Below are 25,109 nucleotides of genomic sequence, written 5' to 3'. Positions count from 1 at the left end.
ATCGATGCTGCACTTTGCACCAGTTTGAGGTACTGCTCTATTGAGCTGCCATCTTGTCTCTGGTCACAGGAATCCCTTGTAGCTTCCCTGGTGGTGGGAATGTACATCAGAGTCCAGACTTCGACTCTACTTTGCATGCGTGCCACCCAGTGCTGCTGCTGAAGTGCCATGTATTTGGGGATATTAAGTAAATCAGCACAATTTGTCTTAGGAAATCATTAAAAAGTCCCCTTTTCTATCTCCCTCAAGCCCCCTGTAGCTGACACGGGCAAATCATAGCCTTTAGATATTGTAGGCAACATCTGGAGAGCCTTAGATATGTGCAGTATGTTGTGCAACCCATTGATGATTGGTGTTTGCCATTATGGCACCAGTTCTGAGTGACTACATGGAAGGTGGGGTTGATCTGAAACAAAGGGTATCTGGCTTATAGTGAGTCTCTCCCATAACCAGCTTGTTATTGGATGATATGGGCAGCAGGGCATCAAGGGGAGGCCTGATTATTCTCTGCAGCTAAGGGGCACCCTGTTTCCGCAGAGCTGTGTTCTAAGCTTATTCACAGTTTGACGATTATATAATATGATATAATATTGCCCCGCCTATGATTTTCGGGGGAACCTTCTGGATAATTATACCAACCTTTCCACACATCAGTTATCGGTTTATTCACTGCAGATTTTTAATACCATCACAGAATCTTTTGAATCTTGATTTTCCTCAAGATTCCTTGTGCCCTGAGCTGGGCCATGTAATGCCTGTGCGTCATCCCTGTCATTTGGTACATTCCTCAGATTCTCTTGTATTGGCTGCCTGCGGTAACTCTGTAACGCTGCCAGTCTATTGTCCTTATTCTTTAACTGATGTTAAAGGGAAAGTTTACCTCTACATAATAAAGTAAAATAAATACAATATGCCTATGCTTTTAACTTATAAAGGCATATTTATTACTAATATTTACTATAAAGCAGTAACATAGAATTGTTTTACTATCACACTTATTTTCTTACCATTTATTTGGTTAAACTAGAGATACTGAGCTCTGTATAAAAAACCTCCTCTTTTACCCCTTGTTTTGTCTATTTTATATATAAGCCCTCTTCAGTGCATTTATGTTCAACAATAGGGTACATTGCTCCATCTTGTTCATATGTGTTTGGAGCAGCTCCTGGCCCACAAGGCTTACGCTCAGACTCAATACCAGGAAGGCAGGATCAGCTTTACCATACAACACAAAGTATTTGCCCCTGCAATACATTTTTGTTCATTCATGTAGTTAGTAGTCATGCTCTTAGGCCATTGGAAGTGGACTTCCCTCATTATATAGTGCTGGCACTTTCGGCCCCACACTGGGATGGCAAACTAATCCTACTATGTTTATTCTTGTGGACTACAGGTCCTGTTCATTACACCAAGGATGCTGAGATGTGTAGTTGACAGGAGCTGTATTCTCGCATGTAAGGCAGCCTTATATTAATAATATGTTTTATATCTAGCAAATATTGCCTCTAATTCAATAATATGGGTATAGCACGAATTGGTAAGCCCTATGGCCTTTCATGTCTCAGCTTGGGTGCCCCATACAGCCTCACTTTGAGCACTAAAATAAATCTCTCTAAGCTTCCCAAAATAGCAAGCTATAATGCATTAAATCATGCACAGTGAGCTTTGTGAAACCTCCCCCCTTCTTCCTTTCTTGTTTGTCTGCTACATAGCGCCTGAAGTGCAAGTGTGTTCCTAATCCCAGCAGCGGAACGCGTGGGGTGGCATATTAATACCACACATCAGTTTAATGAAGTGAGCCGCACACTGACAGCCCTTTCCTTTTCCAAATCAGGCAAAGAGACAGAGGACTTTAGAGTTGGTTTAAAAGTTGATTTGATCCATTACGTGCATCCTCCTGGGTACTGTCAGCCTCACCGGCTCCTCTGGGGACCTGCGACTCTCCGTTCCACATGCTAACGAGTGAAAACCATAATTACAATTTTTTGCCGGCAAAATTTGCTGTGACAATGGCAGGCCCAGACCAAAGCACGAGTTAGTGATTGATTTTTCTATGAAATCTTTCAGAGCTGTTGGATCAGAGACTGAACTCCCCAGCACTATAGGTGTTAATGAAATAGGAGCGGAGAAATGTGCTGAAATTCTCTCCTTGGTGTCCAAGGACTGTCATGTTTCTCTTCACTCGCTGTTTGTCATGCTCATTCGGGTTTATATATAAAGTATTTCTTAGTGATGGAGGGTTCAGCTGAGCAGATATTTGTTTCCCAAAATGCTGTTATAGTGCTCTACATATATGACTGTAGTACAGGGGGTACTTGGTGTTCTGGGTTTCACCCTGACCTGGGGGCTATCCGACAGGTCACGGTGGGTAGCAGGTCACGGATTGGGTTGCGCATAAGGCAGTTGCGGGCTGGGTAGGAGCTCAAAGCGAGTAAAAATGTGGGTTGCGGGTCTGGGTAATGGGTTGCCGGCTGCGAATCCAGGTCTTACACAGGAGTCTATTCCCAGAGATATACATTGTAAATTCACTTCATTTAGGGGTTTTTTTGTTTTTGTCTTTATTTTTGCATTTTTGCTTATATTCTTGTACAGGTATAGGATCCCTTATTCGGAGACCCCTTATCCAGAAAGTTCCGAATGACGGAAAGACCATCTCCCATAGACTCCATTATAAGCAAATAATTCTAATTTTTAAAAATGATTTTCTTTTTTTCTGTAATAATAAAACAGTATCTTGTACTTGATCCCAACTAAGATATAATTGCCCCTTATTGGGGGCAGAACAGTCCTATTGGGTTTATTTCATGTTTAAATGATTCCCTTTTCTCTGTAATAATAAAACAGTACCTGTACTTGATCCCAACTAAGATATAATTACCCCTTATTGGGGCAGAACAGCCCTATTGGGTTTATTTCATGGTTAAATGATTCCCTTTTCTCTGTAATAATAAAACAGTACCTGTACTTGATCCCAACTAAGATATAATTACCCCTTATTGGGGCAGAACAGCCCTATTGGGTTTATTTCATGGTTAAATGATTCCCTTTTCTCTGTAATAATAAAACAGTACCTGTACTTGATCCCAACTAAGATATAATTACCCCTTATTGGGGGCAGAACAGCCCTATTGGGTTTATTTAATGGTTAAATGATTCCCTTTTCTCTGTAATAATAAAACAGTACCTGTACTTGATCCCAACTAAGATATAATTACCCCTTATTGGGGGCAGAACAGCCCTATTGGGTTTATTTAATGGTTAAATGATTCCCTTTTCTCTGTAATAATAAAACAGTACCTGTACTTGATCCCAACTAAGATTTAATTACCCCTTATTGGAGGCAAATCAAGTCTATTGGGTTTATTTAATGTTTAAATGATTTTTAGCAGACTTAAGGTATGGAGATCAAAATTACAGAAAGATCCCTTATCCGGAAAACCGCAGGTCCCAGGCATTCTGGATAACAGTACCTGTATTTTCTTTTTTTTTATAATCTCTTTATTTATCAATTTTCCAAAAAAAAAAAAAAAAAAAAACAATTTTACATTAATAGGTAACAATATCAGTGACATGGGTTATCGTACGTTTCATTAAGAAGGTGTTGGTTAGTGTCCGTATTCGTGGGCAATCTCTTTTATTCTGTGGACTGTCTTATTGAGAGCGTCTTGAAAGTTGTCCAGGGTTCCCAGAGTTCAAGATGTTGTTCCAGCGAGTCCAATAAAGTAGCTGTAAGGTAATGCATAGTTTGTATATATTCTATACGAGATTTTAATTGGGAGATGGATAGGTGCGGGGCTAGCCAGTTTAGAGCAATAACCCAGCGTGCTGCCGCTATAAATTGTATGGTCAGTTTGTTCTGGGTTTTTGTTAGGTTTGTGGTGGGTAGTGAAAATAATGCTAGTTCTTGGTCTATAGTTACTTCTGTTTGCAATACTTGAGAGATAAGTTGAAATGTTTGGGACCAGAATTTTTCTACTATTGGGCAAAGCCACCATGAGTGGTAATAATTTCCTTGAGCTTTACAGCCTCGGAAACATAGTGAAGAGAACTCAGGATTAAACTTGTTTTTTAGAGCTGGAGTAACATACCACCTAGCGAGAAGTTTATATGTAGTTTCTCTAACGCTTATGTTTGGAGAAATTTTCTTTGCAGATTGCCAAATTTGAGCCCATTTCTGGGCGGGGAGTGGAGTAGGTAAATCTGCATTCCATTCTCTCATATATTTGCACATGTTATTTGGAGGCTCCGTCCTTAAGTGACGGTATATTTGAGTTATTAACCCTGATAAGTGTGTGGGGGACTTGCACCGAAGTTCAAAACTGGACATTTCCATGGATGGGCGTATAGATTTTTGTGAGAGGTAAAAGTGGTGAATTTGTGCATATCTATAATGTTCTGAGGGAGGAATGTTGTTGTTCTCTTTCAGATAATCTAGTGTTTTCAGCCCCCTGGGGGTGATGAGGTCTGCTAGTTTATGAAAATTGTTTTGTGTCCACCATAAAAAGTCTTTTGCGTTTAGTCCTGGTATAAAGTCTGGGTTACCCACCAGTAGTTGTAGGTTACTGTTTCTTTGGTGCGTTAAGATTTTAGGTTTCAGTAGGGCCCAGATTTTTAAGTGGTGTGTGACTATGGGATTTGATATGTGGTGGTGCTGAGTGTTCCGTGTTGTTGCCCAAAGTAGGGCTGATGTTTGCAAAGGGGAAATAGAAGTATTTTCAAAATCTACCCAAGGGATTGTATTAGGTGCTGCATGCCATTGGGCGAGTTGGGTAAGTCTTGCCGCTCTATAGTATGTGAGAAAGTGGGGGACATTTTGTCCTCCTTGAGTATAGGCTCTGAAAAGAGTGTCTTTGTTTATTCTATGTCTTTTGTTATTCCAAATAAAGTTCATAACCTCCCTTTGGAATGTATGAATCTCTTTGGCATAAATTGGGGTGGGGAGGGCTCTAAATAAGTATAGGAGTTTAGGTAGGATTATCATATGGATTGTTGCTATACGTCCAAACAGTGAAATCTGTAGTTTAGTCCAATCGGCAAGTCTCCCACGTAATTTTTTGAGAATGGAAGGGTAGTTAGCTGCATATAACGATTCATATGACTTGGTTATATTGACCCCCAGATATGCTATTGTTTTTTGTTTCCACTGGAAGGGAAAGTTAAGTTCCAGTAGTTTCTTTTGTGAAATGGGATCTGTATTTTCTTTAATGTTCCCTCCCTTATTTCTAATTATGAATTTATATCATGGTCTTCATGCTTGATCGTAATTGCAAATGGCCCTAATATGATATATTTTCCCTTTATGATATACTCTCTGTGGACTTTCTGTTGGAGTTAATGAGGTTTGTCTGTTTCTTTCTGTACATGGAGTGAAGAAGGATCGCGTGGAATAGGCGATTAGAATAGGTAACTCCTGTTTTGCCTCTTCGTGCCGTGATTGCCAATATCTCTATATGCACATTGTTTTGCACAATTTCAAGACGCATTGCATATTTAGGGTTATTAAATTCTGTATCACTGTTAATTCAGCTGAGAAACTGTACCATTATACCATATTCCTGAACTGTGCATAGACTTGGCCAGAGCGGTGAATGGGATGAGTGGGACATGGAACACCCAGACTGGTGCATTTTTTACAAATGCTAAACTGGAGAAGGGGGTAAGCAACCAGAATAGATGGGGGTGCCTCACAACTTTGCTCCTCCTCAGTCATTCTACCATTCCTTTTCTTTTAAAGGAGAAGGAAAGGGATTTTTGCATTTTACTGCCAATAGATTAGCCACATTAGTGCCACCTAGAATGCTATATTTATTCTGCAGAAAGCTTTACCATATCTGAGTAAAGAGCCCTAGAAGCTCCCTCTGTTTGCTTAAGATAGTAGCTGCCATTTTAGCTCGGTCTCAGTAGCTTACTGCTGCAGCTCAGTTTTTAGCTGTATTTACATAGCTCAGATTACACATTCTAATGGGAGGAGGGGGGGGGGAAGCAGGAGAAGGGAGAGAGCTGAGCAGAATGAAGGGAATGAAGGATTTTTCTGAGAAAGGAAGTCTGATACTGAAGAACATGTTTACATAAAGGAAGACAAGAAATCTTGTTTCTTAAGATAGAGGACTCAGTGCAGCTTTTCTGTGAGTGCTTATGGCAGTATTTACATAAACCTTTCTGATAAAGCTTACTTGGTTTTTACCTTTCCTTTTCCGTTAGCTCCATTAGTTTCAAGCTTTATTAGAGATATCCTACACACCAGTGCAATGGAGTAGAGAGGGTGCTTCAACTCTGTATCAGTCACGGCCAACACTACCTCTACTTATTCAGTCTCCTTAGCTATGAAGGAGTTAATGAATGAAGTCCCGACCTCTACCCCTTTCTGCTCATGTAAATAAATGTGTTCTTTTTTCCCCACTAGAAAGAATAGAGCTTGTTTTTAATGACTAGGTATAAGAAACACTGCTCAGGATGATGGCAAACAGCCACAGACTTGAGTGAGCTGCACCTGCTACTTTTTTGTTGATAAATCATGTAGGAGGAACTATAGCGCGCCAGACAAAGCCACAATATCCTCAATCAAAGCATTCAATGGAACAAACTTTGACAGCAATCAACTGGAAGTCGACATTTTACTAAGAACAAAGGGTCATTATGCCTGATAACAGTTATGCGCTTTATTTAAATACCATCAATTTTAACAAATCTGCTGCACATTTATTATGCACGCTGCCTAGTAACTGTTGACTGCTACCATCTTTAACTTGCAATAGAATCTTAAGCTGTTTGTCACACTTAATGCATCTCCCCCCTAAGTATGTAGTTTAGGGGATAAATAAGACTCGCTTAGTGTAGGAGAGGGCTTCCGCTTGATTACAACATTGTCTTTCTAAATATGTAGGTTACATGTTATTACCTTGTGTAATTATATATAGATACATGTTACAGTAGGGATACCGTGTCTGTTACTCACATCTCTTGCTCATCTGAAACTCACTGGGTGGGTGAAGGGTATATTATGTTTTGCGTTTCAGTAACAGGTGGTTACAGGCTGAAAATGAATGATTTACCTAGGATATGTTCGCTTTAAAGAGCTGCTAAGGGGCAGCGCAAGTTGCAAAGTACAAAATAAATGGATGCCCATATGTTTCCACTCTTCCGCCCTCTTCTTGAAGCTCTGTGCTTACCGCCTATCCCTATGGTCGTGTGCGTGGTTGTGCTGCCAGATTTCCTGCCCAGCGCTAGATGTAGAACACAGACAGACCCCGAATGAAAGTGCTTCTATAATGAGCACTAGAGGGTGTGGTTTTGCACCCCATAGTGCTCTTGCACCAAGGTTTAATGAAAATGACCTATTGTATATGTTCTGATTACTGTTATGGAGCATGTAGTAGGTAGGCATATTTTATGGGTCTATCTGTACAGCCTATGTGATATTGTGGTCAACTGTGATATTGTCCCTACATCCTCCCCCCACATTCCTGATCACCTTGTGTGAGGAGCGCCCAATGACACTCCTCTTTCCTCAAGCTCCAAAATGGCAGCACCCATGGGCACCAAGCACAATGTGGTGCAGGTATGGTGCCGCTGGCCTGCAGGTGTGTGATCTCATCATGTCGTACCTAGTGCAAAATAATAAATAGATGCTAAAGACCCAGGTTCCCAGGTTTCTGAACTCAACTTCCTCCTTGGTTCTAACTTCAACCCCATTGGCCCTTGACATCTTGCCTCTTGTTTATTTCCCAGTGATGCCCCTATACTCCTGGACTTGCTATACTTCCCATGTTCACTGGGATACAGTTCTCATTTAGAAGCAATGGAAGCCCCTAAAACTGTTTAGTTTAGAAATGGTGAGGATCTACAGTTTCTTCTTTTAAGACTTTCCTTGCAAGATAATTGATATTGAGAAAAAAATGGTAGAATAGTTGGCACAAATCCCAGGACGTTCGGATATATATCTAATATAGACGCAAGGAGTAATGAACAAATAAATGTCTGGGCAACCCCACCATAAGATGTAGGTAATTCCACTGTTGCTTTACTTTAACACGTGAGAATCTCCATCTCCTTATTATGCAGGCTCTTAAGGCATTCTTTGCAAGAGATTGATTTTGAAAAAGGAATAGTACAAAAGTTGGCACAAATCCCAGAACTGAACTTCTTTCCTTACATGTACCATTTGATTAAACCTTACGTTTATGAAATGTTTATTTTACACTGTAATAGCCTTTATTGTTTTCCATAATTAATGAAGAAGTTGGTCATAGCCCCATTGGTCACAGTTCAGACAAATACCCACTCTTCTCCAGTGATTCAGAAGTTCTGGGACACTATGGTGTCTGACTGTAACATTAGATGTCCTATTTTAGCCTTCAGCTGGTTCTTACTTTAGAGTGGATAGTGTTTGGGGACTCAATGGATATCTCGGGAGCTGACAAATAAATTAGTATGTATAATGTGAGCAGAAGATATCTATTAAAGCATGTAAAGAGGGGCCTGGATAAGTTCTTGAACAAGCAGAATATCCAAGGCTATTGTGATACTAATATCTACAGTTAGTATTAGTGGTTGTATTTATAGTTTATGTATGTGAGTGTATAGATTGGTAAGTATAGGTTGTGGGTTTACTTGGATGGGTTGAACTTGATGGACAATGGTCTTTTTTCAACCCTATGTAACTATCTATGTGCCTTTCCTTCCCTCCCCACCAATTCTATTATCACCTATTTATTTTCAGTTATTTTCAGTATAGCATATTGTATGTAATTCAGTTGTCTAATGTCTATATTAATGTTTCCTTTGTATATATTTTGCCCAAAGAAGGCCTCTTGTTTCATTTTCCTTTTAAGTTAGCCCTTAAAGGTATCACTTTTTTCTATCTTTAAAACAAAAGCATCCACTTTAACCTGCTTTTTTATCTAAGACAAAGCGGGCTTGTTTTCCTGGATTAGCTGGGGAGATGGCTATATCTCCTCAACGCAGTTTCAGATTGGGAGATCTTCCTCTCACTTGCAAGCCTACTCATGCCTCTCTGCCTATTCCCAAGTGCTTATCTCTACCCAGCAGCTAAAGGGAAAAGCTTGCTTATAGGCACTAAGAGTTTTAATAAAGTCAAGAAGCCTAAATGCGGAAAGAAGCAAAGGCAGAAATAATGAAGACAGCTACAGAAGAATCAAGGTCATGACTTGAGGAGGAATGATTAAAGGGCACTCTGGGTGTCACTGGCAAAGAGAATTTCAAATACATCCAAGGCCAAGCTGTATAAATAGCTACTTAGTGCTTTTGCTACTTGCCGGCTATATTTTTTGAGAAGCCCAGTTTCACTGGAAAAGAAGGAAAAATATGTTTTTTTTTTAGTCTGTGAATTCACCTTATTAATAACTAAAGAAACCTATACATTCATTGTCAGTCTTTTGACGGAGGCACTGAATAGTAATCTTTCTTTTTTTATTTTATGTCTTTTATATGTGTTAGGTTTTTTTTGTGTAACTTAAAATTTTATTGAGCTTCACAGTGATACATACATTATCAACAGTATTCGTATTGCGTGTTTGTACAATTGCCTCTAAAAAGGAAAAACTTAAATGTGGATGTTATGTTAACTTTACTTTTATCCCCTACTGTTCCTCCCTTCCCTTACTCCCTCCCTCCTCTCCCTTCTCTTTGCCCCCCCCTGTTCCCTATTCCCTCTTCTCTCCCCCCCCCCTCCCCTCACACCTGATGAGCCTCCCCCCTTCCCCTGTTTTACAACAAAGCAATTTATGAGAAATGTAACTATAAGCATAACCTGTTCTCAAAAAAATAAAACACAAATAAAGAGTTAAAAAAAAAAAAAAAAAAGGAAAAACTTGAATAAAGTAAGGTATTTTTTGTGTTTAGCTTATAAAGGAACATAAGAAGAAGAAAAGGAGGCAGAAGCAGATACATCCGAGTCTATGGAGGGGGGGGTTGCTTTTCAGGGACTTTGTAGTAGATGGTATGTGGGACTGATATGATTCCTTTGGGTGAGGATCGCTTCTGTGGTTGGGCCTGATTAGGATTGGGATTGGATGAATGAGGGGAGCACCCATCTCATTATCCAGGCAGGTTTCTCAAAGCCCAAGGAAGGTATGATTAAGGGTAAGGGGTCTTGGTGTTTTGTAACGCCAAAGGTTTATAGTATTCACTACCCCAGATGTTGTCATATTGTTCAACCTTGTTGGCCATTCTAGCAGTCATTTCCTCTAATTTCTTGTTAGCCTGCACTCTTTAAGTAACCTCCTGACTTGTAGGGATGTTTGTGGAGGTAATGGCTAATCTAGCTGCTGTGGCAATATGATTGACCAGTTTCTGTGCTGGTTATTGAGACAGGGAAGAGGGAGTGCCAATAATAGGTGGGGCATTTCAATCTTCATTGGTATCCTCAACACTGTGTTAGTTGTTTTAAACAATTAGTCAATTATGATCTCTCATCAGATCCTCAAACTCGTGACTTGGATGGATTGAATATTATCTATCCGACCTCTGCATCCTATTCTGCTCCTGCTTTTGGTCTTCCCCAGCATCATGTTCTTCTCCAGTGAATCTTCACTTTGCATCCTGTGGCTAATGTTATCCAGCTTTAGTTTCACTATTGGTCTTTCAGGCGAGTAGGCTGGGTATGAAATGAAACCCATCATTTACTCCATTCTGCCCTGTCTGCAGTTTGTGCAGTTAGTTGTGAGGGACATTTATAAGATGTTTTGCTTACATCTATGATGTTACTAATCTTCTACAATGACAGGCTCCTGAAATGTTCTTCATTTACTCATTTTGATGATCATATTGCTCTATCCTGGCATTTAGCATGATCTTCATATAAGAAAACCTTTCCTGAACCAATCAGTTGTTCAATGTTTTTGCTGTTGCTTCTTTATGTGTATACAGATTTCCCAGGAGGTAAATAAAGTGTCCTATTAGCCCATATTTATAACTGCTAGTCACAGCTTATTATGGTCTAGTCAACACAGTTGAAGGGGTAGTTTATCTCTTAAGGCAGGGTCGGACTGGGCCACCGGGACACCAGGAAACCAGGAAAAATCCCGGTGGGCCCTGGCGGCCCAGACCCGCTCCACCCTGGCAGACTGTTCCTCCCCTGACGCGTTAAATGTATGCCCTCGGGGGGAGGACGTTGGGTGGGGGGCGCTGCAAGGGGGGTTAGGGGGGCCCCTGCGTGGGGGCGTGGGCACCTGCAGGGCCCCTGGGGCAGAGCCCCGGTGGAGCCCTGTCTAAAGGAACAGTAACACCTCATTTTTTTTCTTACAGAATCCACATTTAAATTGTTTTTATAATAGGTACATCTTACTTCCCCTTACATTTTTCAATAGCTTCACCCTGAAACATTCAAAAATTCTGTTCCCTAACTCTACTGCGACATCGGCAGTCCAAACAGCTTTGAAGTGGAGGATCTTCTTTAATCAGCCATCTTTAGGACTATTTGGGGAGAAAAAGTCCTGTTTCTACATTTAGTTATTTTTTATCACACCGACCAGAGTTTAAATGCCTTTGTTGGGCTGAGGTAATAAACGCAGCCGTAAGCACTTCGTAGCTATGTTTGGCCTTCAGCGGAAGAAAAGAATGAGACTCCGTTACAAATGCTTCATAGATGTTTTTTTTCTTCTTCTTTTCTCCCTGACCAAACGTAAAATTATTTCCCATTCATTTTTATGGCAAATGTAATTGTTGTTTAAATCTCCCATACCGTAAATTCTTTGAGAAGAAAATAAACTGCAGGGATGGTGAATAAGCTGGGGGAAAAGGAAAGGTTAAATAACAAATGTGTGTCTATAATTCTCAGCTTTTCTAATACCCTCACTTGGTTGATCTAAGGCAAGGCAAAAGCCCAACCCAAATATGTTGCTGTCTGACCTGACCACTGATTTTAGTGTAATGATTTCTTATCTACTGATAGAGCTGAATATATTGATGCATATGGGTTTCATGGTGCCGATAATGATGGCTCATAATAGTGTGGCATACATATAGTTCACTGTTGTTCTAGAGGCAGGGAATAAATTCACTAAATTGGTATCAGTAAGGAACATTGAAAGTGGGATTGTCTGTAAAAGAAAGACAATCAGTTAAAACATATTGCCATGGGAACAAAGCACTCCACAGCACCCTACATTCAATAGACTTCAAGGTGCTTTAGTAAGGTCTTCTCAACCTTTGTCCATCAAGCCTACACCTAGTTTGAACATCATTACCAAAATGCCAATTTGGCTTACAGGTGTATATATGCCAGCAGACAAGCCATGCCTGTGCCATTAGCCTTAATAGAACAAATTTTTATCATTGATTTTCTTTGAAAGGTGTTAAGTTTAACTGATTCTGTTTCTTTGGGCTGGAACTCCCACTTTCAAAGTTTATACCTGTCCTTGGTGATGCAGGTACTCCAGGTTTGAGTTCTCCCCAGTTTCATTCATATTCAGGCAAGAAACCCAAGGGACAACAGTACTAAATATGATCTTGAGTTACCGTAGGAAGGGTGAGACCAGCAAAACTTTGTGTCGTGTCTCTAGGGATAAATCGCACCTCGAGAAGCCGTTGGTTGCCCTTCTGATTGGTTCTCTGATACTGAACTGAGACACTTTGTGTATTTTGTGTATGAATATATTTGTGGCCCAGTTCTACATTTCCTGGAGACGAGTCTTGTGCTTATTTACATGAGACTTTAAGCAGATGTTTTAATATCTTTGTACTTCAAGCACCAAACTAACATTGGAAGCTCTGTAGGGCAGGGGGTTATCATGCTTTCTCCATGTATAGGACTATATCTCAATGAAGAAAAGTCAAAGGATATCGTGCATTTAACTTTCCTTTTATGTCTGTGACATCTATTTGCTATGTTCCATAAGTTTTGCATACACTTGCCTCGCCTCCTATCATTCTTCGTTAAGTCAGTAGCTTCTTCAGCCCTAAAGTTTCTGCCCATAGTTCATCTTATTTTATGGCCGAGTGATTATGCCACTGAGATGTGTGTGGGACACGTTCCTACAATCTGTCGGAGCATCTGTTTCGCAGCGTTTGGATGCAGTCGGAAAATGTTTTGCCTAACGATTACCGTAAGGCTACATTACAGTTTGATCGTCTATGGTCCGCTCATGAATCATACCAACGAGTGCCTCATTTAAAGTCTGGATAATGACTGTGCGTGCTATTGATTAAATGCAAGTTGGCAAATGGCTTTCTCTTTTTCTTATCGTTCCAGTTCTGCTGCAGTTGGCCAGTGACACGTTGCCCAATGATATCACCATGTCCGTGGCGTACTTGTTGGCATTACCGCAGGTATGTTCCATTTGTGCTTTGTGTCTGCTGAGTGCCTGCCCAGCCTTCCATTATCCCATGTTATTTGTAAAGCTGTTAGATATTTTGCAGTTTGTCCTGTACATAAGGGTAATGAAGCTCGTACGTATACAGGAGCTAGTAGGGACCCAGCTCATGGATCATACTAATGAGCCTACTGACACATCTAATGGGCCACATTTTCAGTTTTCAGCTGAATTATTGGTTACCTAATAATGTTTTGGCTGGATAAGGATGGCAGAGTAGCAAAGACTGGCAGGCAGCTCTCAACTGTACATAAGGGTTGCCCAACATCTCTTTCTGGCAAGATAGAATACACATTTAATGTAACTGTTTATTAATAAGAATTATAACAACATACAAAATAAATCAAAATATAAAAAAATCACACTGATCTTACAGACTTTCCCACACGTCTTGAAATATGTTCTGCTGGTGTGGGAGAGCTTGAAAATGAATATGGCTGGAAATGTTGTGTTTTATATTGCATTTCAGAGGGCTTTAAGAGATATTATTATAGGTATGGGACCTGTTATCCAGAATGCTTCGGACCTGGGTGTTTTTGGATATGGGATCTCTCCGTAATTTGAATCTCCATACCATAAGTCTGCTGAAAAATCATTTAAACATTAAATAAACCCAGTAGGTTTGTTCTGCCCCCAATAAGGGGTAATTATATCTTAGCTGGGATCAAGTACAGGTACTGTTTTATTATTACAGAGAAAAGGGAATCATTTAACCATGAAATAAACCCAATAGGGCTGTTCTGCCCCCAATAAGGGGTAATTATATCTTAGTTGGGATCAAGTACAGGTACTGTTTTATTATTACAGAGAAAAGGGAATCATTTAACCATTAAATAAACCCAATAGGGCTGTTCTGCCCCCAATAAGGGGTAATTATATCTTAGTTGGGATCAAGTACAGGTACTGTTTTATTATTACAGAGAAAAGGGAATCATTTAACCATTACATAAACCCAATAGGGCTGTTCTGCCCCCAATAAGGGGTAATTATATCTTAGTTGGGATCAAGTACAGGTACTGTTTTATTATTACAGTGAAAAAGGAATCATTTAACCATGAAATAAACCCAATAGGGCTGTTCTGCCCCAATAAGGGGTAATTATATCTTAGTTGGGATCAAGTACAGGTACTGTTTTATTATTACAGTGAAAAGGGAATCATTTAACCATGAAATAAACCCAATAGGGCTGTTCTGCCCCAATAAGGGGTAATTATATCTTAGTTGGGATCAAGTACAGGTACTGTTTTATTATTACAGAGAAAAGGGAATCATTTAACCATTAAATAAACCCAATAGGGCTGTTCTGCCCCAATAAGGGGTAATTATATCTTAGTTGGGATCAAGTACAGGTACTGTTTTATTATTACAGTGAAAAGGGAATCATTTAACCATGAAATAAACCCAATAGGGCTGTTCTGCCCCCAATAAGGGGTAATTATATCTTAGTTGGGATCAAGTACAGGTACTGTTTTATTATTACAGAGAAAAGGGAATCATTTAACCATTAAATAAACCCAATAGGGCTGTTCTGCCCCCAATAAGGGGTAATTATATCTTAGTTGGGATCAAGTACAGGTACTGTTTTATTATTACAGAGAAAAGGGAATCATTTAACCATTACATAAACCCAATAGGGCTGTTCTGCCCCCAATAAGGGGTAATTATATCTTAGTTGGGATCAAGTACAGGTACTGTTTTATTATTACAGTGAAAAAGGAATCATTTAACCATGAAATAAACCCAATAGGGCTGTTCTGCCCCAATAAGGGGTAATTATATCTTAGTTGGGATCAAGTACAGGTACTGTTTTATTATTACAGTGAAAAGGGAATCATTTAACCATGAAATAAACCCAATAGGGCTGTTCTGCCCCAATAAGGGGTAATTATATCTTAGTTGGGATCAAGTACAGGTACTGTTTTATTATTACAGAGAAAAGGGAATCATTTAACCATTAAATAAACCCAATAGGGCTGTTCTGCCCCAATAAGGGGTAATTATATCTTAGTTGGGATCAAGTACAGGTACTGTTTTATTATTACAGTGAAAAGGGAATCATTTAACCATGAAATAAACCCAATAGGGCTGTTCTGCCCCCAATAAGGGGTAATTATATCTTAGTTGGGATCAAGTACAGGTACTGTTTTATTATTACAGAGAAAAGGGAATCATTTAACCATTAAATAAACCCAATAGGGCTGTTCTGCCCCCAATAAGGGGTAATTATATCTTAGTTGGGATCAAGTACAGGTACTGTTTTATTATTACAGAGAAAAAGGAAATCATTTCTAAAAATTTTTAATTATTTGTTTATAATGGAGTCTATGGGAGATGGCCTTCCGTAATTTGGAACTTTCTGGATAACGGGTTTCCGGATAACGGATCCAGAACTTGTAATTTTCTTTCTTCTCTTTAGAGTTACTTTTGTTCATTTATATGTATTGTTAACTCAGTCAATAACTTATAGGTATTGATATTTGCTAAGATTCTTGTAAAATTATATTGTTGCAGAAACTCCAGATATCAGTGAAAGAAGCCCTCTCGCCATTATTATCACTCTTGTCCTTAAATATATAAATATCATGGAGCAGATTTCTTGTATTAAGTGGGCCATAGACATACTGATAAAAAATGCGAAATACAGTTGTCCTTTAGTCATACAATGTCATACAATGTGTCCTTTAGTCATGAATGAACAATACCAAAAAAAACCATACTGTCCATCTTTGAAGGCAGTCATCTCTTTGGGCCACATGATGATGGACATTAAACAGAACCAGTCCGTCTGTCTCAATGAGTCCTTTGTCACACATGACATTTTGACTATTGTGGGTCTCTCAGGAAGAACCACATCATATCACTCAACTTGCTAGCAGGACCTGCACTAGAGAGTGGGATCCCTGTACAGTTAAGCAAAGGTTACCCCTATCCCCCAGGCTATTGGACTGGAAACCATTTACCCCCAAGACAATTGAAGGTACAGTTAGGGGGAAAACAGCAGCCAGAGCCAATGGCCACTCACAGTGCCACTTTGGCCACATCAATATGGCAGCCTTATCAATAATTCACCCTACGCTCTTGCCTTAATCAATCCTATTTTTCCACGACTGCATCTCCATCGCTTAAAGTCTGGATTGCAATAACATCTTGAACAAAATTGATAAATGTTAACATAATTATTCAAATAATGTTGGGAAAGAAATGGTTTGTTTTAATGAGGTAAAAGAGGTTTGGAAAAGGTGTTAATTAGTCAAGCTTCAGTCACTTGCACATTGTCCCACGGAGCATGGCAGGCACTCCAACATCAATGGGTGTAAATCAAAGTCTTGCGAGTTCCCTCAGCCAAGTCAGCGCCGTCTCTCATCTTTCCTAGGTGGTTGATGCCAACAAGTGCTTTGAAAAGCAATCGCATTCAGCTTTATCTCTCCAGCTGGCGGCTTATTACTACAGCCTGCAGATCTACGCTCATTTGGCTCCATGCTTCAAGGACAAGTGCCATCCTCTCTACAGGGTGAGTTTTCAGTCGGCTCTGTTTTCCTCTCCTCCACAATGCAGGTGATCGGCTGAAAAGCCTTGCAACATAAGTTACATCTAATTAAAAAGCTGATTGCTATTACACTGGCAAATGTGCTGCCATATTGTCTCCTGTTTATTGTGGCAATGTGACGTTTCCCATATCCTTCCTACCACAGAACTGATATTAGCACTGAGCGCCATGCACGGTGAGATCCATCATGGGGTTAACACTTTGAAGGCCTTATGTCCTGGTTTCTTCACTGTAGACTTTGTACAAAGGTACATCAGGCATTGCCATTGGTTAGTAAATTTGCATATATATCAGACCGTATTTATTTGGATCTGTCTATCCAGCCCTGCTAGGGGCACAACATCAAGCATGGTAACGTCCATACAGAGGAGCAGCTGTCACATCCGTAGGCATATACCAGCCGGGAATTGATATTAAATCCTAAATGGCTCAGTCACGTTGATTGGGAGTAGGGTGGGTGCTTCGAGTGAACGACAGGAAAATGCAGGAAAGAATTTGAGGTCAAGGAACCCATATGCAGAACTTTTTTAGATATCTAAAAAAAATATATAAAACAAAAAAAAATGGGAGATAGATATTATATATCCTGTACAGCAGTGATCCCCAACCAGTGGCTCGGGGGCAACATGTTGCTCCCCAACCCCTTGGGTGTTGCTCTCAGTGCCCCCAAACCAGGGAGTTATTTTTGAATTCCTGACTTGGGGGCAAGTTTTGGTTGAATAAAAACAAGATTTCCTACCAAATAAAGCCCCTGTAAGCTGATAGGGTGCATAGAGGCTGCCTAATAGCCAATCTTAGTCCTTATTTGGCTCCTCCATGAACTTTTATGGTGCTTGTGTTGCTCCCCAAGTCTTTTTACATTTGACTTTGGCTCACGAGTAAGAAAGGTTGGGGATCCCTGCTGTACAGCTATGAGTGTGTGTACTCTTTGCTCATGTAATTCTGTATACTATAGCAAGACAAAATCCATTAACAGCCCTATCAGTTTTATCCCTTGACAAATGTCTAGTAATGCCCCCCCCCCAATAAATAGTTCCGCTTAGACAACCTGGGAGGCAGTTTACAGTAGCTAAACTACTCTGACAGTAGGGCTCCTAACAGGAGCTCAGTAATGGGAAAGTCAGGGGACGGCATCCTGTACTGGACACATTCATTATCTTGAGGTGTGACGTGGTATTGAACACTGTGCCATTGCTATACACAGATGCTAGGCTAACATTCTTGCTTATGTGTAGCTAATTATGATTAAAAATACAACTGACTTAATTTCCCACTATCCAATATATCCCCCAGGAACACTTGCCACCTGTCTGTTTCTGTTCCCTCTATAGTAAAATATCAGGATATTAAGTCACCAAAGAGTTCCATGACTGTAAGAAGGTACAAGGCTGAAAGTAAAGTGCTTTTATACAAGTCATGGAACTCTGAGGTGACTCCTGATATCTTCATATATACATTATTTATTATAATACACAAGTTTCAGTGAGTCATGTGACACAATTTATATCGCTGAGCGCTGACTGTAACTGATGACATCACTAAGCACCATTTATAAGGATATTCATAGCTCTTGTACAGTGGTGTTACTATAATACAGCAGACCCCAAGGCTGAAGGGGCCCAGGGAAGAGGGGGGCCCAGAGCAGTCACGGGGTCTGCTGTCTACAGTACTTAACTTTTTCTTTCCTTTCTGTCGCCCTGGCACAGAGCATCGGTGTGCGCACACAGGCTGGGCTAGGTGGATTTGCAGCCATTCCAAATATACAAACCTCTGCACACATACAGTTTTATCCATTCGCATACATACACACATCTATACAGCTCTGCTAGCTTTACCTCCCTCAGACACTCTAGTGCCTAATAAGGCTGATGTAACATATGGCGGTTTCTTTACCAGCTGAGAAAGCACCAGTGCAAAAGGAAATACAGGGGGCAGTTTGGCCAATAAGAGCACATGTAAGTTTTTCTAACCCAAAATTTGCCCCATGCGCCCACTGACAAACAGTTGCCATTAATGTCAGGGATTTCTGGACCACTTGACAGCTCATTGGTGAATGTTTGTTCAGACAGCAGAAAAAATCTATCTGTCAATACTACTCTTTTTCTCAATATCTCTATCTATCTATCTATCTATCTATCTATCTTTCTTTTTCTATCTATCTATCTATCTATCATCTATCTATCTATCATCTATCTATCTATCTATCTATCTATCTTTCTTTTTCTATCTATCTATCTATCATCTATCTATCTATCATCTATCTATCTATCTATCTATCTATCTTTCTTTTTCTATCTATCTATCTATCATCTATCTATCTATCATCTATCTATCTATCATCTATCTATCTAACCTTCTCTCGCTCTCTCTCTATCTCTCTCTCTCTCTTTCAATATCTATCTATCTATCTCTATCTGTCTATCTATCTATCCCTCTCTCTCAAGATCTCTCCCATGGTATCTATCTATCTGTCTATACTATCTCTCTTTCTCAATATCTCTCTCTCTGTTTCACTATATCTATCTATAAATCTATATTTATTTCTTTTTCTATCTATCTATCTATCTATCTATCTATCTATCATCTACCTATCATCTATCTATCTAACCTTTTATCTCTCCCTCTCTCTCTTTCTCTCTCTCTCTCATTCAATATCTATCTATCTATCTATCTATCTATCTATCTATCATCTATCCCTCTCTCTCAAGATCTCTCCCATGGTATCTATCTATCTATCTATCTATCATCTATATATCTATTTATCTATCATCTATCTATCTATATCTATCTATCTGTCTATCCATCTATCTATCTATCTATCTATCATCTATCCCTCTCTCTCAAGATCTCTCCCATGGTATCTATCTAACCATTTCTCTTTCTCTCTCTCTCAGTATCTATTTTTTCTATCTATCTATCTATCTATCTATCTATCTATCTATCTATCATCTATCATCTATCCCTCTCTCTCAAGATCTCTCCCATGGTATCTATCTATCTATCTATCTATCTATCATCTATCTATCTATTTATCTATCATCTATCTATCTATATCTATCTATCTATCTATCTGTCCATCTATCTATCTATCTATCTATCTATCTATCTATCTATCATCTATCCCTCTCTCTCAAGATCTCTCCCATGGTATCTATCTAACCATTTCTCTTTCTCTCTCTCTCAGTATCTATTTTTTCTATCTATCTATCTATCTATCTATCTATCTATCATCTATCATCTATCCCTCTCTCTCAAGATCTCTCCCATGGTATCTATCTATCTATCTATCTATCTATCTATCTATCTATCTATCTATCTATCTATCATCTATCTATCTATTTATCTATCATCTATCTATCTATATCTATCTATCTATCTATCTGTCCATCTATCTATCTATCTATCTATCTATCATCTATCCCTCTCTCTCAAGATCTCTCCCATGGTATCTATCTAACCATTTCTCTTTCTCTCTCTCTCAGTATCTATTTTTTCTATCTGACTATCTATCTATCTATCTATCTATCTATCTATCTATCTATCTATCTGTCTTTCTGTCTATCTGTCTATCATCTGTCTGTTATCTCTATCTAATCTCCCAGGACACAATGTGTTTGCTTGCTTTGGCTGAGGAAGGCTTTGCAGACTGCAGGATAACATTTTGCTTTGCTCCAATGTAGATGCTGTTGTTATGTTGCGGTCCCATTTATATGCTGGAGAATAAGTCCATATAAATATATAAATGAATATACAGTTATACCTGGCTATACTGTTGACATTAAGGGATAATGAGAGAGGCAGCCCCTCCCATACTCCCTAGCTAAATCCCCCCATTAATAAGGCATTCGTTAGGAGAGGTTCTAGTGGGGATAAATACAGGAGTCTAAAGCAGAATGCAGAAATTTAATTATAAAACATAATTTAAATTTTCATTTAAAACAGCCTCATTCATGACTCACTAATCCAATTGTTTACCCCCTTGTGCAATCGGCGGCACACAATTATAGGGCAAAATGAAAATCTCAGACTGGAGATGATTATTCATGAAGGAATTTCTCCTACATTTGTTATTGTCAGCAAATAAATCCCTCCTAAACTGAATTGCCAGCTAATCACGGCGCTCGCCGAGGCACCTCTTAATACATGCTAATAAAAAGATATGTGTAAATGCTAATAAAGCCGTATTCCGGAGGGATTCTGCAAGGCTAATATGCTTTATTTATTTATTTCCAATTGCTTTATGGCTCGGCGTCAGCTCGCCGGCCTCCTGGTGAACAGATGATGAAACGCCGGCACGTTGCGGAGCTGCAGAAAGACCGCTGCGTTTATTGAGATTGCGTTCTTTCATGAAGCGACCAATGTGACATTATTTATTGTGTTTTTTGGAGAGATTTCTTAAAAGAATAGATCCCTCCCCCCCCCCCACAAATGTCCAAAACAGCGGGGAACTAAACAGCGTATGGTTTTTAGGCAGAGACTTGGGATAATGAGCCTGAGAAATGTTAAAAAATGTTAGAAAGAAATCCAGAAAGAGCAAACTGATTTTTTTTATATTTCACTTTGAAATTTGCTGTAGGGCTAGATATTAGTTTCCCCATGGGACCTGTACTCTGATAAATGTCAGTCTCTCTTAACTGCTGTCCCCCCCCATAGCCAATCAGCAGAACAATAGGTAACAAGGTAAAAGCTCTAAGACCTAGGACCTAGAAGCTCCAAGACCGAGTGGTAGACATAAGAATAGCACTCAACATTAAAACACCCAAGTCAGGCTGTGACTCCTCCAGTTACATTGAGTAGGAGAAACAATAGCTTCTCCGAAAAAAGGAGTTCTAATATGTAGCGCTGGCTCCTTCTGAAAGCTCAGACTCAGTACACCATAATAAATATGGCAAAATCCCTTTAACAATTCTGCATCTTTTTGAATGTAAGCCCCATTGAGCTTTTGAGCTATAATAAAAAAAAAAAAAAAAAAAGCTGCCTGGTAAGGTTCCCTTCAGGCTAAATGATTTGGAATTAATTGTTATTGATAAATAAAATATAATTATAATAATAATAAATAACTCCCTGGGGGGCAGTCATAGCGAGGATTGGAATGGTTATAATATGCACAAGCAGAAATGCCAAGGGTAATTCTTTCATATGTTGAATATATTTTACATTGCTCTAACACATTAGCATGATATCAGTAGGGTTGTCCCTTTATTGCCTTCGGGATTTGGGGGCTGGCAAGGATGTCATTTAGGGGTGGCAATGATGTCATGGGGCAGGAAAATTGGCAGGCTAGGTGGGGGAATAGGCGTATGGGGCAGAATAATAGACATGTGGGGTGGGCCAGTGGGGTGGGGGAGAGGCTGCGTCTATTTAAAAGGGGCTTATTGGGCAGGGATATATATATATATATATATATATATATATATAACGAAACACCATACAGTAGGCGCACTCCAGGGTCTTTTATATAAAATTCAAATCTTTATTTTCATACAGCCATCAGATCAACGTTTCGGCTCTGGCCTAGAGCCTTTATCAAGATACATATATATATATATACAGTGGAGGAAATAATTATTTGACCCCTCACTGATTTTGTAATGAAAAGTCTCAGAACAGTATCATTTCAATGGTAGGTTTATTTTAACAGTGGCAGATAGCACATCAAAAGGAAAATCGAAAAAATAACTTTAAATAAAAGATAGCAACTGATTTGCATTTCATTGAGTGAAATAAGTTTTTGAACCCTCTAACAAAAAAAGACTTAATACTTAGTGGAAAAACCCTTGTTTGCAAGCACAGAGGTCAAACGTTTCTTGTAATTGATGAGCAAGTTTGCGCACATTTTAGGAGGAATGTTGGTCCCACTCCTCTTTGCAGATCATCTCTAAATCCCTAAGGTTTCGAGGCTGTCTCTGTGCAACTCTGAGCTTGAGCTCCCTCCATAGGTTTTCTATTGGATTAAGGTCCGGAGACTGACTAGGCCACTCCATGACCTTAATGTGCTTCTTCTTGAGCCACTCCTTTGTTGCCTTTGCTGTATGTTTTGGGTCATTGTCGTGCTGGAACACCCATCCACGACCCATTTTCAGTTTCCTGGCAGAGGGAAGGAGGTTGTCGTTCAGGATTTCACGATACATGGCTCCGTCCATTTTCCCGTTAATGCGAATAAGTTGTCCTGTGCCCTTAGCAGAAAAACACCCCCAAAGCAAAATGTTTCCACCCCCATGCTTGACAGTGGGGACAGTGTTTTGGGAGTCATAGGCAGCATTTTTCTTCCTCCAAACACAGCGAGTTGAGTTAATGCCAAAGAGCTCTATTTTGGTCTCATCAGACCACAGCACCTTCTCCCAGTCACTCACAGAATCATTCAGGTGTTCATTGGCAAACTTCAGACGGGCCTGCACATGTGCCTTCTTGAGCAGGGGGACCTTGCGAGCCCTGCAGGATTTTAATCCATTGCGGTGTAATGTGTTTCCAATGGTTTTCTTGGTGACTGTGGTCCCTGCTAATTTGAGGTCATTAACTAACTCCTCCCGTGTAGTTCTAGGATGCTTTTTCACCTTTCTCAGAATCATTGACACCCCACGAGGTGAGATCTTGCGTGGAGCCCCAGAGCGAGGTCGATTGATGGTCATTTTGTGCTCCTTCCATTTTCGAACAATCGCACCAACAGTTGTCACCTTCTCTCCCAGCTTCTTGCTAATGGTTTTGTAGCCCATTCCAGCCTTGTGCAGGTCTACAATTTTGTCTCTGACATCCTTGGACAGCTCTTTGGTCTTTCCCATGTTGGAGAGTTTGGAGTCTGCTTGATTGATTGATTCTGTGGACAGGTGTCTTTTATACAGGTGACTAGTTAAGACAGGTGTCCTTAATGAGGTTGACTAATTGAGTAGAAGTGTCTAACCACTCTGTGGGAGCCAGAACTCTTAATGGTTGGTAGGGGTTCAAAAACTTATTTCACTCAATGAAATGCAAATCAGTTGCTATCTTTTATTTAAAGTTATTTTTTCGATTTTCCTTTTGATGTGCTATCTGCCACTGTTAAAATAAACCTACCATTGAAATGATACTGTTCTGAGACTTTTCATTTCTTTGTCATTGGACAAACTTACAAAATCAGTGAGGGGTCAAATAATTATTTCCTCCACTGTATATATATATATATATTTATTCATTCTAGTGTAGTTTGGAGGTGAAACACATTTTATATAGATTTTGATTCACTTACACACAGCACACACATATACAACAAAGAGATTTGTATGTAGAGAACAAAGAGTATTTTCAGCGCAGAGGGGATCCTGCCGACACAGACACCTATCTCCTTAGCCCGACTGTCATTTGTTGCCTGTCAAGTGGCTGACAGACGTCTGTGTTGTAATTGTGTCTTAATTGAGTGATCAGGACAGTATTGATCCCCCAGTCCATTTAATTCAGTCACGATTGACAGCTCTTCTCTGCTGAGGTGCGTGCGTTCGCCAGGAGATGTCTTTTTGGTCTATTGATTACTTTGTAGAAGGGGTTTCATTTGGATTTTTATTAGAGGCGGCGTGTGGAGAGAGTCACGTTCAAGCAGGCATAAAAATGAAGTATTAAAGTCAATTGCTGGAGTGCTTAGAAAGACTATTTCAGCACAATGAACTTCATCTTTCTGAGGTTTTATTTCCCCTTTAAATCTTTTTTTTAATGCTCTAATGACTTTGTAGAAAACATAATGGCTGGATGCAAATAGACAATTCACATTTTTAGTACTAAGGGCCGCCCCCCTGGGATCATATAATTCACAGAGACACAAACAAGCCAAGGCACACATACATGCTAGGCCCCATCAGCCAATGAATGGGCAGAGTTCTGCCTTTTGCTCCCACACTACTTCCTGTTACAGTTAGAGCTGCATTATTTCCTGTCAGCTGATCTCTGAGGGAACACACAGCCCATCACTAAATGGCGGCTCAAGGGAAAGGATCTAAAAGGCCAATATTTACTGATATATATATTACAGTTTGGTAACATTCCTTAATAGGCTCCTTAATATGATATAAATCATGTGTTGGTTAAGTATTCATTCTGGTGGTTTCCTTTTATTAACACAGTGCATAGTGTACTTAGGGTTGCCACGTGTCCAGATTTGACCCAAACAGACGGTTTTTGGAAGGGCTGGCCAGTTTCCCAGATTAGAAAAACTGGGCAGTAATATTGACAGTCATAGCCTGCCCCATTGACGTCACGGCCCAACC

The 25,109-nt window shown here is 39.7% G+C and overlaps 1 protein-coding gene across 1 annotated transcript in view; it reads left to right on the top strand.

The window, feature by feature from the left end:
- Positions 1-25,109, top strand: part of nbas (NBAS subunit of NRZ tethering complex) — a 425,480-nt gene that overhangs the window by 206,087 nt on the left and 194,284 nt on the right. The window contains exons 39-40 of the mRNA XM_002941372.4: positions 13,211-13,287; positions 16,705-16,842. Of these exons, the coding sequence (XP_002941418.3) occupies positions 13,211-13,287; positions 16,705-16,842 (215 nt within the window). The remainder of the gene's footprint in view (positions 1-13,210; positions 13,288-16,704; positions 16,843-25,109) is intronic.

The sequence above is a fragment of the Xenopus tropicalis genome, chromosome 5 (genome assembly GCF_000004195.4).
Source record: "Xenopus tropicalis strain Nigerian chromosome 5, UCB_Xtro_10.0, whole genome shotgun sequence".
In the NCBI taxonomy this organism is placed as follows: Eukaryota; Metazoa; Chordata; class Amphibia; order Anura; family Pipidae; genus Xenopus; species Xenopus tropicalis.
The sequence above is the reverse complement of the archived record's forward strand: the minus strand, read 5'-3'. Positions and strand labels throughout refer to the sequence as shown.